Source organism: Cyprinodon tularosa, unplaced genomic scaffold (genome assembly GCF_016077235.1).
Source record: "Cyprinodon tularosa strain WSP-4 unplaced genomic scaffold, ASM1607723v1 ctg270, whole genome shotgun sequence".
Lineage (NCBI taxonomy): Eukaryota > Metazoa > Chordata > Actinopteri > Cyprinodontiformes > Cyprinodontidae > Cyprinodon > Cyprinodon tularosa.
Genome location: NW_024038975.1, coordinates 896,759 through 911,165, shown reverse-complemented (window position 1 = coordinate 911,165; position 14,407 = coordinate 896,759). Strand labels below are relative to the sequence as shown.

The following is a 14,407-nucleotide window of genomic DNA, read 5'->3' as shown; positions in this document are numbered from 1 at the left end:
CTTTAAAAAACCTAAAATTCTAAATAAATAAATAAAACTTTCCCAGTGTTAACTGTATGCATGTGCATATCCTTAAACGGGGAGGTGTTAGTTTTACGTTTTCATAATAACAGGTCAATATCAATAAAAACAGACGATTTGTAAATCGAGCTCTTGTTTTCATCCGACTTGGTCTGATCAGCACATCAGTTTTTTTTTTTTTTTTTTTTTTCATAAACCAAGCCAGTGGCGTAACTATCGGTAATAAGAGACTGCAGTTGCCGAGTTGGCCCCCGACTTCTTAGGGGCCCCGTCACTGACACCTGGAGGCCCCCTAATGAATTGTGGATTAGCATGTCTCTCTGAAGATGTAATGGTGCTCAACATTCAACATTGAAACCCACGTGACACAAAAATTACTGACCAGAATGTAATTTACACCTGGCAGATTTCAAGATGATGGTGAGCCCTTTAAATGTGACATCAATAGCAAAGCAGACATTGGTACTTTTAATTACTATTTTAATAACTGTGTATAGTTCATTAGATGACTGATTAAAAAAAATACACTCATATAATATGTTTCAAACTGCAATAAATATCTTAAAAGAACGATGTATTTCAGTTTTTTATTTTTTACAATACTCCTTGGAATTATGGGTAACCCAGAGCATAGATTAAAATCATAACCGTAAAGCCCGACGTACGCTGTGCGATTTTAGGGGCGATTTTCCAGTCGTGCGAGAATCTTTCGGTCGGGCCGACTTTCAGCCTGATCGTGAGTCGTGAAGTGTACAGGGGGTTATGAGTGCCGACAGGTTCTTTAAAAGCAGAGATGGGAAGTAATGAAGTACAAATACTTCGTTACTGTACTCAAGTAGATTTTTCTGATATTTTTACTTTACTTTACTACTTATTTTTATGGCGACTTTTTACTACTACTCCTTACATTTTGACACAAATATCTGTACTTTCTACTCCTTACATTTTAAAAAATTGTCTCGTTACTTTAGTTTTGAATCATTTCAATGGAGTTACCGTTATTATTTTTCACGTCATCAATACCAAATTCAATCTAACTGGATGGGAATCTACGTTGCATTTGACGCACCACTACAAGATAAATCGACAGATTCTGCGGTATTCATTGGCGGCAAATCATTGCAGCTTGGTGGCGGTGGCGTTAGCATAGTAGTATGGACGACGAGATTATTGAAAATGAACACAACGGAGATCTAGTCCTGTTGGCAGACATCCATTTAAAATGTAGGCAACAGCATGAAAAAAGTGGTTTCTACTTTTACTTTTATACTTTAAGTAAATTTACAAGCCTGTACTTTGTTACTTTTACTTGAGTAAAGAAGTTAAATCAGTACTTCCACTTTTACCAGAGTATTTTTTAACACAAGTATCTGTACTTTTACTCAAGTACGGAAAGTGAGTAGTTTTGCCATCTCTGTTTAAAAGTAATCTCTTGATTTTAGTAATGAGGCCTGCGTATAGCCAACCAATGTAGTAAATAAGTTTGTTAATTTCATTTTAAAAAAATAGGCAACAGCCTTTTCCCTTCAAAGTTTTATTATGTATTTTCTCAAATAGTTTTATTTGATATGAAACTTTCTTTTAATGTTAGAAAAAAATAAGAAAACAAAGCAAAAATTGATATTTGTCTGGAGAAAATGCATTTCTATAGTAATTGCTCCATCACAAAGCTCCTCTGCTGATTATCAGGTCCTTGAGATATTTGGGGTAAACAGGATTTTGCAAAAAAAAAAAAAATGAAAAACCAAAAATTTTCCAAATTTATTTATGTTTGTTGTGTTTGGTATTGTACCAGTTCTTATATAAATTTTCTGTTTTTATTTTTTTCTTTGTACTGTCCTTTTATATCTTAAGAGCTTATTTTGCTCCTTCTCATGAACTGCACTTAATTAAAGTGTCTCAAGACAGTGTCTAGACAAAATTTCATTATGGTGACATGATGACGATAAAGATTCTTGATTCAAAAAGCTGTACTTCCCTTGTTTAAACTTTTCCATTGCCTTTAAAAGCCCAGGATGCCTTTACATATATTTGTACTTAATTTCACTTTCATGGGATATAGTTTTCATAGGTCTTTTGAGATTTCTGTAGGACTTTGGAGAGCTGTGAGCAGCAGCATGTCCCACAATGCATTCTGCCTCCAGCGGGAGAAAATCAACCTCAAAACCTTATCTTTGTAGCCATTTTCTCAAGACTTTGCTTATTTGAAATGTATAATCAGAGTCTTAGGAGTGAAGAGCTCTGCTCTGGCTACTGAATCAGCTTGGAGTTGGAATGGGTTTTCTTTTGCCATTGCTGCCGGATGTCATCTAGTCAACATGTCTTTTCCCACAACCTGTTAATGTTTTGTTGGAGCTAATTCACAGAAATGAAGCATTTAGGATGCGTGGAGAATAACTACACCAGCTATAATATAAGATATATATTTTAATGTAGATTTATAAGAAGAAAGATACTTTAATATGAGACCACTATAATTAAAACAAGCTTTTTCACTTTTTGTTATTATAAAAATTCACATTTTCCTAAGATTTAAATTTCATTTTAACCCAATTTAGTAGATTACGAATTCTATTGTTTTTTTCATGGCTGTCTTATCTTCTTTTACATTTTATTAGTATTTTCTTATGAATAGTCAAAGTAGCCTTTCCCTGTATTTGCTAACTAATTTTAAAACGACTTTGCTTGATGATAAAAATAAAAGAAAAATAATTGGAAAATCAAATGACAGAGAAGGGTTTTCCGCCATGCCCCAGTGCCACAGAGCAAGTGGGAATTTAAGGCTTTTATTAAGATGGCTTCTGCTTGCACCAGGAAGTTAAGAGCATGGATGATGGAGTAGAGTGTCAGATCCAGTCAATTTATAACAGATGATTGTGCAAAACGTGTAAATTTCAAAAAGGCCAGACAAGACTTCACAGACAAAAGGACTGAATCTGATTTTGTACATTTAAACATAAATGGCGGCAAACCAGAACAGATCCAAACTCCTCCAGTGCGGATGGCCACACGGATTATGGAGCAGACACAGAAAGCAGTCGATCTGAACTTTAATAAACAAATCCCCAAAACAGACGTTTGTCAGCACTGCATCATCTCAAGTACTGAAGTCAAAAGTATTGGACTCATCCTTCTCTTTGGATTAAGAAGAGAAACAGTTGCCTTCTATTTTAGCACTTAGGACTGTCACATCTCAGATGACTGAGAATCTACACCAGCATACTACATCGTCTGTCAATGGTCCGATTCCTGTAAGTGAATGATGTTTGTTTTATATTTACATGTGCTGCAATCAGTCAGAGAGAAAATTAGAAGTGGCAGAAGGTCTTGAGTTTTGTCTCCAGGCAGCTGTTTCGCTTCCTGTCATGCCTCCTTGTCTCTCATCCATCAGCCTGAGGCTCTCAGATGTCGTGTCTGTGTGTGTTTTTATAATTCACAGCAACATTAACAGACTCATATGAGGTACCACCTTACGCTACACCGTGGGAGTATTTTTACAGCTTAGTGAACGTGCAGCCTTCGATCCAGACGTTTTTAGATCTCTGGAGATAATCTTTAGTTCCTTGTAAGTATTACATTTTCATATTTGTGTTTTTGATACACAAAGAAAGCTTTTGTGGCCTTGCTATAGTGGGTATTAAAAAGAAACTGATTAAAGTAACCAAAGTCATTAGAGCAAACATTAAAATCGATATTTCATGTCACTGCATTATATGCTCAGTGGGAGACTTCATTAGACAAACTTCCTTCAGACGCCTCAGAGAGAAAGATGAAAATGGCCGACTAAGATTACTTAATTGATTATTATAACAAGCTGTTCATTTTCTAAATTGAATTTTTGAAGGAGAAGGCTGTAAAATAAAATCCTTTATCGGTTACCAGCTTTTCATTTAGCTTTAAATTATCTTCATAAACACTGGTGCCCTTCTTAGCAGTACTCAAAGCTGGTTTTAACCCCAACTGTTTCATGATATCATCCTGGTCTAAGGAATGTTTCTTTTTTTTCACAGGTCTCTTTTTATCATTCAGGTTATAAAAATACTGTGCCTCTAATGTTTTGACATGAGAAATAGGAGCCAAATTCTTCCATTTCTTTAGTCAAGTGTGCAGGGAATACATCTGATTGGCATCCAGCCAAGAGAAACAACTGTATATGTCTGTGGTTTACTGTGAAATTAATGTGTGGTGTTTAAATATAAAGCAACATCGGTAGAGCAGGAATTTAAATAAACATGGAATTTTATCAATGCAAACTTTATGTTGCACAATTCTGATAGCACACAAACACAAATTAAACTTTCATGATATGTAGGCCTTTGGTGCTGCTTTACACCAATCTCGCTTTCTTTCATTTCAGCTTCATTTTGTTTGTGAAATATAAACAAGCTTGTCTTCCACTTTTTTTAGTATTTATTTTTATGGTTTTAGATTTAAAGCAGGGATGTCAAAATCCATTGCTTTTGGGCCGCTGTGCTGCATCTTTTTAGATGTTCGGCACTGCTAGTCGTTGCCTCAGCAAAAAGGCTAGTCACTTTTGGTAAAAAATCCTTTTTTCTTCCTTTCTCCTCTATTGTAGCTCTACTGGGGTATCTTCTTTTCATATTTTCATTTTCTCTCCTCATCTCGCCTCTTAGCACCGTTTGTTTTCATATGTTTTTCTGTTGATTTCCTGGATCCTTTCTGCACATGTGCACATGCACATGCATTCATTTGAAGTGTATCAATCACAAATATAATTACAGTGCAAAATAATCAATAACTGTATTAACTATATGTGTATGAAGAGTTTTATGGGGCCCTCAGGAACTTGGGACCAAAGGCAATGGCATAGTTTTACCTAATGGTAACAGATTACTTTCCATGTGACTCACCAGTTTGCTCTCTATTATTTTGCTCTCTAGTTACCCGCAGTTTGTGTAAGGATGCTTTTAATCTCTAAATACTTTACCATTCGTTATCTTGCCTTCTGCTGGCACATCGCTCGCTTTATGCGATGGTTTGTAAGGCTTTACCCTAAACTCTTTGTGGAGTGCAATGTATTTCATACATTGCCACTTGGTCAGTTGGTTGCCTCCTCCTCAGTTAGTAATGCAGCTTATTGTTAAAGACAGACGTTTCCTGCAGCGAGACAGACTGGTGTGGACCTGTGCTCAAACACTGACTGAATCACTGTCTGGACAAGGAATGCATTTCCATTTAATTTTATTTGGACTACGTGTAAATAGAAATAATTCAGTTTGCTGTTCTCCATATTGTTTACTAAAATTTTTGCTGTGAATTTTCAATTCACTCACTCACATCCTGGCCACTTCTTACCTTTTTCTTTTCTGGTCACTTTTCTAATCCTGCTGTTTCTTCAGCCTGCACTGCTGGAAGGCTTGTCTTCACAGAATGTGCACACTCTAACTTTGCTTGAATGGGTTTTTACCTGAAGCTCTGGCTTTCCTTCACCATTCGCTGATGGGTTAGGTTATTAGTGTTTCTAACCTGGTGGCTGCTGTTTGTTTGTTTGAATGAGTGCTAATCCGTCTGACAGAGTACTGTGGGAACAGGGTGTTCTAGGCCTCTAACCCACAGTCTGGTGGGACATTCACTGACCCCTGGAGGCCTTTGAAGGATAATGAATGGCTGGAAATTGCTGTGTGTACATATTATCTAGCCATCACTTTGTTGTTTCCTATCTATTTTGAAAGGCTCTATATTTTCTTTGCCATATTTTTGAAACCTGTATGCAGAAATCCAGCAAGGGACATCAACATTAGCTGCTTGATAAATTCATCTATGGATAATTGATGTGTGCTGGACACTGATCAAGTTGAAGATTATCATTAGAATTCAAAAGATAATGAACACCTTGTATAATCTAAGCTTGTTTAAAGTGCAACAACATTTTTTCCTTTTATTGGGCAGCAGCTATGCATTTGATGTAAAGATTCTGATGCCGCCTATTTTCAAATAACTGTGTTTAACATAAGGTAAACATCTTTTACCATGATTTTTTTTTACTTAAAGTACAAAATGAAATAACCAAGACAGAAGGTCCGACAGAAATAGGCAGTTTGTACTTTTTGGATAGACCCTGATAGGTTGATTTTTGTGAGTGGAAGGTACTTGTCATGGTTTGGGTTCTGTTTAAGTTTTCATGTTTTATGGTTGTATTTGAGTTCTTATGTATTTCTTATTTACCCGCTGTTGTCCTCTTGTGTCAGTCTCCCCACCCTAGCTCCCTTCTAAGTTCTGAGGTGTGCAGGGAAGATTGTGTTTGATCCCTCGCAACCCAGCCACAAACTATTTCAGTCACTTCCCTCTGACAGGAGGCTGTTGACCATCAGGACCAGAATCTTACGCCACAAGAAATTTTTTTTCCCATCCGCTACCAGCCTTATCAACAAGGCCCAGAGACCCCTGTGACACTGACACTGCCTCTCTCCCTCCCCCGTTCAGGACCTAGAAGCTACACCAACATAGCATCTCCAGAACTCCTGCGTTACATTAACACACAGTCTACTGTAGCTATATACTATATTATGCATATAGTATATTGTATGTGTTATATTGTATATACCTGTACATAATGTATTCTATATATATATATAATTTGTCTGCACCATCAACACCAGCTTAGATTCCTTGTACGTTCAAACTTACTTCAAAATAAACTGGATTTAGATTTTTCTTCCCCCTGTTCCTTGACTGCTAATTTGTCCTCCCTTTGTGTCCGTCTCCCATCTTTACACCTCCTGTTCAGTTACTCTTTGCTGGTTCCACATTATTTTGGTTCTCATGCGTGTTTTCCCTGTATTTCAGTATTTTGTTTCTAGAGTTTAGCTTCTGTTGCCCCTTTGGATATTAAACTTGCAAGAAACCACCTCAGCTTCCATGTCTACATTAGGGTCCTTCAAACCTCCACTCAACCTGACAGTAATAAACTCTTCTTCCCAGCCAAATGTTCACATTATTTTGTTTCAGCCATTTTTGAGTGTTTACTCCTCCAGAAATTATATTTTCTGTTTTAAGTTGTGCAAACACATTACACCCAGTCAGTTATCTTTAATTATGCAGTAGTTGCAGTGGTAACATTTAAACACAATTTGGTTGAAAATCTTTTCTGATTCAAGGTTAAAATGAAAGCAATTAAAACTCCACGGGATGTATACAGTATCAGTAATTGATTTTAAATTAAATGATTAGCTAGTTGTGGGGAGATGATAAAAAATAAACAAACAAAGGAATAAAACTATTAGATGTAACATCTTATTGGCAGTCGTGGGTGAGCGGTTAGGGTGTCAGACTTGGATCCCAAAGGTTACCAGTTCGACTCCTGACCCGCCAGGTTGGTGGGGGGAGTAATTAACCAGCGCTCTCCCCCATCCTCCTCCATGACTGAGGTACCCTGAGCATGGTACCGTCCCGCCACACTGCTCCCTTGGGGCGCCATTGAGGGCTGCCCCCTTGCACGGGTGAGGCATAAATGCAATTTCATGGTGTGCAGTGTTCACTTGTGTGTGCTGTGTCACAATTGGAGTTGGAGGAGTTTCCCAAAGGGCTTTCACTTTATAAATTTAAAACATTTCAAAATGACTTCCTTACCCGGAAGAGCCCGCTTTGGTAGGAAAATTAAATGTCACAAGCAGTGAGACAATATTACAATTTTAAATGATATGCATTCATGACTGGCGCATACACTAGATATTTGTGACATGGTTAATAGGGTTATATAATTGCACGATGATGTCCCTCAGGGGTGATTTTTCTGAACAACCCATCTGCCAGGGGAGTTTGGCCATCTGACAGCTGTTAGTGAGTGGAATTAGCATAAAAACAGGAAAATAAAGATTTACTTTGCTCACTCTGGACCTGATATCATTAAAACAATAACTCCTCCTGTGGAGCTTCATTAACTAAACTAATTTACATTTGTCTTCAGCAATCTTCACTTATAATTAGCCAGAGTAGCATGAGACTGAATACCTGGTTGAAAATATGAATGCTCTCTTTACATCGGCATCAAAAGGTAATTACTGCTAAGTGGAGTTAGGCCACATCTCTTGTGAAAATTATGCAAATTCACCAACGATTCTATAATCCTGCTGTTCAAGACACAAAGAGGCATAATGGCAATTAACTGTTTGTAAGATTCCCTATCAAAGAACATTATGAGCTGTTGATATTTTACTGACTGTGCAGCTTTGACCAAAGTTGGACTGATTAAAAAATGTTCAAAGGATGTTGAAGTTTGAGGTTTTTTTAATATACCTTATTTAGCCAGCAAGGCTGACAGTGATCATTGTGACAATTAAAAGATAACCAGAGTAAATAAGATTAGTACTTTTCAAATTATGATGTTTTCTATAAATTACAAAAAAAGACAAACTGGATCCAAAACGACGTGATCTATGTGTAAAGGTTATCACCGTCTATTGTCCTCTAAACCTAATGACTGCTTGTGTAGCAGTAGTATGGTGGCAAAAACTGTCATCAAGTGTTTGCAATAATAACAAGTGTCATCCCACTTTTCTTGCTTAATTGTTTTAATCCCGCCACATTGGAGTAAATTGAGAAGGATTGGCCTGTTTAGGTCATGCCACAGCATCTTAGTCAGAACCTTTTAAGAGGTCACTCTGAGACCCTCATGTTTGTTTTATTGTTTGTTTTTTAAAGCTCTTCAAATGTGAACTTCCTGGCGTGCTCCCTGAGCTTACAGTCACACACTGACGGCTAGCCATCCTCTGTTTGGGCTTTTGGATGGAGAAAACAAGTCTTAAAGCATCACCATCCTGCTTGGCTTTTAATGGTGTGTTCTTTTTTTCTGAAATTCCATGTTATTTTTTATTTCAGATGTAAAATGGATGTCCAGAAAGTTCCAGTTGCGTCCCGTCAGTTCACACAATAATTTCCCTAAAGTCTTGGGTTTTTTGGTCAACATGGTTTTTTTTTGGGGGGGAGGAAAAACATGTAATGATTCTTTATTCTCTTTTTGGACAGCTGTGGTTTTTGGATTTGAAGACTTCCCATGGATTTGTTTTTTTTTTTTTGGGCCAGTCCCTTAACACCTCAACACACTTTAGTTTATAACAATCCCAATCTGAGAATAGCCAGCTTTCTTCTTATGGTTTGATACCAGAATGCAGTTTGTTCTCTTCTTTTTAAATCTTGGTTCCTGTTTAGTTTACAGCTGAACTTCTGTCTGTTATAGCCAGAAGTAATTTATGCATGGATGGTTCCCTGGGAAAAAAAAAAAAAACTTTACTGTGTTTACTAGAAGTCGTGGTAAATGTAAACAAGCTAATTCATTTAAATAGGCTTTAAATGTAGTTCTCATCCTTGTAAAACGGATGTACTCTTGATGTTACAGTATCCTTTGCAATTATTTTTTATACTTTTAAGAATGCAAATTTGTAAACAGTGAAGGGTGTTTTATAAAGTTTAATTACTTACTAGTTAAGCATTATGTATGCCCTTATGTGTTTTGCAATTCAAATAAATTTTCCATCACATTTTATACCCTAATTTATTGAATCAACTGTAACCAAAGTATTTCCAATAAGAGCTGATGAAAACCATACTTCAATTTGTTATAAAAAATGGGAAATTCCTTGAAATTGTTTCTACAAACATCTTTGTAAACATGCAAATAACATGGAAACTTGTTTTAGTTGCATCCAATGGTTTTCTTCCTGTTTATGGTTATGTTTATTAAATGTTGGGATATAAAGCTAGTGCTTTTCCCCCCTACCAAAATATATAAGTACTTCTTTTGATTCTCTTTACGCATCCTTGTTTACAGATGTTTACAGAAATGAATTGGAAAATCATGACTAAACAAACATCTGTCCAACACAGACACAAACACACGGACTGTGGGCAGAGCCACGCCAGTCTGTCGTCACGTAAGAGCAACCGTGCCTTTAAAGCTGTTGGATGAAACCACATTTCTCACTGTACTGTTAATCCAGCTGGAGTCTATGCCATTGAGGACGGATTACAATCAGCTCTAATGCACTTGAAGATGACTGACTCCCCTGAAGCATTAATACAGTAATAGCTCGATTCAACTTAAACTGGCATGAAATAGACTTCTCACCCGAAATGTCTGTTTTATATGCAAAAGCTGCACAGATCTGCGCGCACTCAGTGGTGCGTTAAGGTAACAGGTGGCTTTTTTTGGTCTCTTCTTGGAACCAGTTTAGATATATTATAAATACATTTTCTTTGTTTGATCAGAATTTATTAAAGGTAGGTGCGTTTTTAAAGCATCATGAGGCTCCCGGAGAGAGGAAGACAAATCCTTGCGGGGAAAAACTTGAGAAAGACACTGATTTTTCAAACTTTTTGCGCATGAAATGAGTTTGACAGTTCTTTCATTCTGCGCGGCCAGACTCCCGACGAGAAAGGATAGAGTTAGATGAATGGACCGCAGGATGTTTTTTGGACAGGAGGCTCTGAATTACAGCTTCAACCAGAGCGATGAGCGGGAGCTGGGGGACGCGTCCGCGGGCGCGGCGAGGCTCTCCCCCGCGGGCTTCGTCGTGCTTTCCGTGGTCCTGGGCTTCATCATGACTTTTGGCTTCCTGAATAACTTCGTTGTCCTGCTGCTGTTCTGCAAATTCAAGAAGCTCCGTACGCCCGTGAACATGCTGCTGCTGAATATCAGCGTCAGCGACATGCTGGTGTGTTTGTTTGGCACCACGCTCAGCTTCGCCTCCAGCATCCGGGGAAAGTGGCTGCTGGGGCGCGGCGGCTGCAGCTGGTACGGCTTCATCAACTCCTGCTTCGGTACGTTTCCTCTGCTTTTATTCAGCTGGAACTTTGATTCAACAAACAGAAATGTCATCTTCTACAGAGGCGTAGCCATATTTTTTTTTTTTATAAGGGTGGCCAGGCATCATGGGCGGGTATACACAGGGGCCAAAGGGGGCCAGTGCCCCTGTAGAACCTTTTCCTGGCCCCTGTTATGGCCCCTTTAATGAAGAGATAATACTTTTTAATTTTAATAATTTTTAAATTTTAATGACGGACATGGTTTCTTTACAAATTCTGTTTAATTATTTAAAAACAATTAGGTGATAGCTTTAGTGGAATTGAGATAGGATCCCAGTTTTTATCTGCTAAATGTTTTTTTTTTTTTAAACAAACAAACAAAAAATACTCTAATTTTTACAACTGAATGTATCAGTTTTTCTTGAGTTCTATATCAGATTTTATATAAAAATGTAATTTTAACTTAAATTAAGTCAAAAAATACGTAAAATTTATACATTTATGAATGTGTATTGACCTAATAAGCAGTGGCGGCTGGTGAAAAATATTTTTGGTGGGGCTGATATAGCCTAGTGTATGTCTCCAACTAATCCGGAATAAGAATTCAAATAAACAATTGGAAATGAAATACAATTTAACAGTAATGATTTAATTTACTATATAATAACTAACAGTGATGATTTGGGTCACTGTGACGGGGTTCTTTGGCCTCCAAGAATCCAGGCTCAGTCGGGTTACCGGTGTTGGTGATTTATTGTGCTCAAAAACTCAAAACAGGGTGCAAAAGAAACTAAACATGTACAAGATCCTCTGGGCCTCAGCCTCCCTCCAGTTACCAGCAATGTAACAAAGAAACAGAAAACAAAAATTGCCGCTTTTCTTCCCAAAGCCCTCATTAAATAGTTTAAGCCCCTACCCTCAGGCTCTCTTATTTCTGATTTCTTCTCATAAATCAGTTTTGTCCGTATATTACCTCCACAAACAATTGATGTACAAAAACAAATAATTTTTACAACTTAATTATTTTACACAGATTCATTGACTTATTCAATTACACCAAACTGGGTTTGAACCCAGCAAAGACGCAGCCAGACTGAAGATGACAAGTCCCCGTAGCATAAACACGTACACACACACACACACACACACACACACACACACACACACACACACACACACACACACACACACACACACACACACACACACACACACACACACACACACACACACACACGGCTAACCCCACTGAAATATTAAGTGTGCACCCTCAATATGCCAGCAGGTAACCAGGAACAGCTTGTGTGTTTTAAGTTAATGGAGCTACTTGGCTCAGCGCGAGTGTATTGGTCCTCACAAACACAGTATAACAGGAATGTGTGTGTGGCGCGCAAAGTTAGAGAGGTTGTTTTAAGCGACGAGGTGGATTCGTCACAGTCACAATAACCATGACAGGAAATGTTCATATCCTACAACAGGGATGTTCTTCTGGCAAACGGGTAGATAAATAAGGATCTCACCGAATTTGGTGGAAGCTGCATCTCGTTCGTTACATTCGCCATCTTCCCTTTAATTGTCTGCACCTGCGCTTGGGTTCAGAAGCCTGTTAAAGCGCAGTATTTTCAGCGCCCCAAGACCATAAAGTTCTGAGACGCTGATTGGCCATTAAATTCACCTAGCAATAGTACATGATTGACAGATTCTCTGCAAATGTGGGTCTGTCTGATCAGCGCCCCCAGAACAGAGACGGTAGGAGTCTGTCTGTGGAAATCCACAAATTAATGACAGTAGATAGGGAAATGTAGTTTATATAATTTGTTTTGCTTATATGTAAACACTCTAGAGAGTAAAACTGACATTTATGAGTTAATTTCTAAAAATATATTTTACGTTTCTCTCTTCTTATCAGGGAGGGCGGTGCCCCAGCGCCCCCTATGGGCCGGCCGCCATTGCTAATAAGACATAGAGTTTTAATTAAACCTAACTGAATAGAAATTTCACTTTTTGCAGCTATTTTGATATATTTGAATCCCTTGCTCTGTTTTTTGTTTCATGCTTTTCTGGGGGCCCCTCTCCTGGCCCCCCGGTACATTTTTGTCTGGAACCGCCACTGTCGGGCATTAACCAATATACACTGAGGGGGGTGGGGGGTGGGGTGGGGAGCAGATAGGCACCAGAACCTCAGGGTCAATCTACACTGTTCCAACAGGAAAATTAACGAGCAAAACATCCATATTTTCTAAATAAAGACAAACTATACTTTCCTACAGCCTTTGCTAACAAGTAGATGCATACATTTAAACATCCGTGCTTTCTAAATGAAATTTAGTGATTAAAATTGTTTCAGTTTTGAGATCAGGGGTGAAAATCTGTTACATTGTCATTACTTACCTACTTCTATCAATAAACATTCTGCATAAAATTGATATTTACAAGTACTAATATCTAAATAAATTAATTATTTGATACGTTTTTATTAAAATTGTTATTTATCTACGATGTCACTGAAGACTCCCAGATGACTTAGAGAGACACATTTTCCTTTTACCCCATATAACACAAAATGTAGTTCTAAAAAGAGCATGAATTCTGTATTTATTATCTTTGATGTTAGTATATTGATGTGTATAATTAACCACAAAAAATTTTAATGTTTAGAATATTCCATTTGAGAATATTACTTCTGCCACCATCTGTATTAGAGGGGAAAATGGTAGGAGTGGCCACAAGGGTGGCCAATGATTAGGTAAGGGTGGCCATGGCCCCCCCTGGCCCCCCATCTAGCTCTGCTCCTGATCTTCTAACAGTGGGGAGTAAGATTTGTGTCCGTCACATGTAGGTTTGACAACAGATTGCTCAGAAACGGAGGTAAACAACTAGATTCTTTTCTCATTTCAATTTTAAATTACTGTTGGGTTAACTTACAACTCCAAGTTTAGACATGTGTCTGCATTATTGTGATTTTTTTCTTCTTTTTTGGGGAATTTAACAAAGATGGCTTACCATGAGCACCCATGAGAACAAACATCTGTACCATTTGTAAGGCAAATGGGTCCCATTGCATAGTTATCACATGGATGATACAGCTCAATTAGCAGCGAGATATTAAAATGATGTAGTGAGAATGCTCTTATTTCAACCATGTCAGAAAAAAAACATCCTTTATGAAAAATCTGTTCACATTAAATATAGCAAATACTATTTTCTGTGAATGAAAATGCACCTGTCTCTGCAAGTTATGTAGGAATCTTCTATGTAATGGGATATAGAGAATTGCTCCATAAACTATTAATTTAGAAAATATAGATGTATCAATATGTGTATAGATTTAGTCTGTCTTCAATGATTTATTTGAAAATTGCAGATATTTTCCTAATTTTCTGTCTGACTGTGTAGCGCTGAGTGATATGGCTTAAAATCTTATTACAATAACAATAAACAATATGATAAAAGCCCACTCTACTGTCTGATTAGTTCAGATTGTCCCTTATCAGTGTTCAGCCACCCTGCAGTAACATCGGTCCCTGCATGCCCCCCCCCCCCCCCCCCCCCCCCCCCCCCCCCTATGAAAATGGTTGGGGTCCCCCACTCTTTTGAAGAAGAAGGAATTAGAAGTATGATTATG

The 14,407-nt window shown here is 37.8% G+C and overlaps 1 protein-coding gene across 2 annotated transcripts in view; it reads left to right on the top strand.

The window, feature by feature from the left end:
* Window positions 1-9,947: 9,947 nt before the first annotated feature.
* Window positions 9,948-14,407, top strand: part of tmtops2b (teleost multiple tissue opsin 2b) — a 51,088-nt gene continuing 46,628 nt past the window's right edge. Inside the window, exon 1 of one of the 2 annotated variants that reach the window (XM_038289627.1) lies at window positions 9,948-10,797. In XM_038289627.1, the coding sequence (XP_038145555.1) occupies window positions 10,431-10,797 (367 nt within the window). In that variant the 5' untranslated portion in view covers window positions 9,948-10,430. The remainder of the gene's footprint in view (window positions 10,798-14,407) is intronic. The other variant, XM_038289628.1, reaches the window with a different exon arrangement.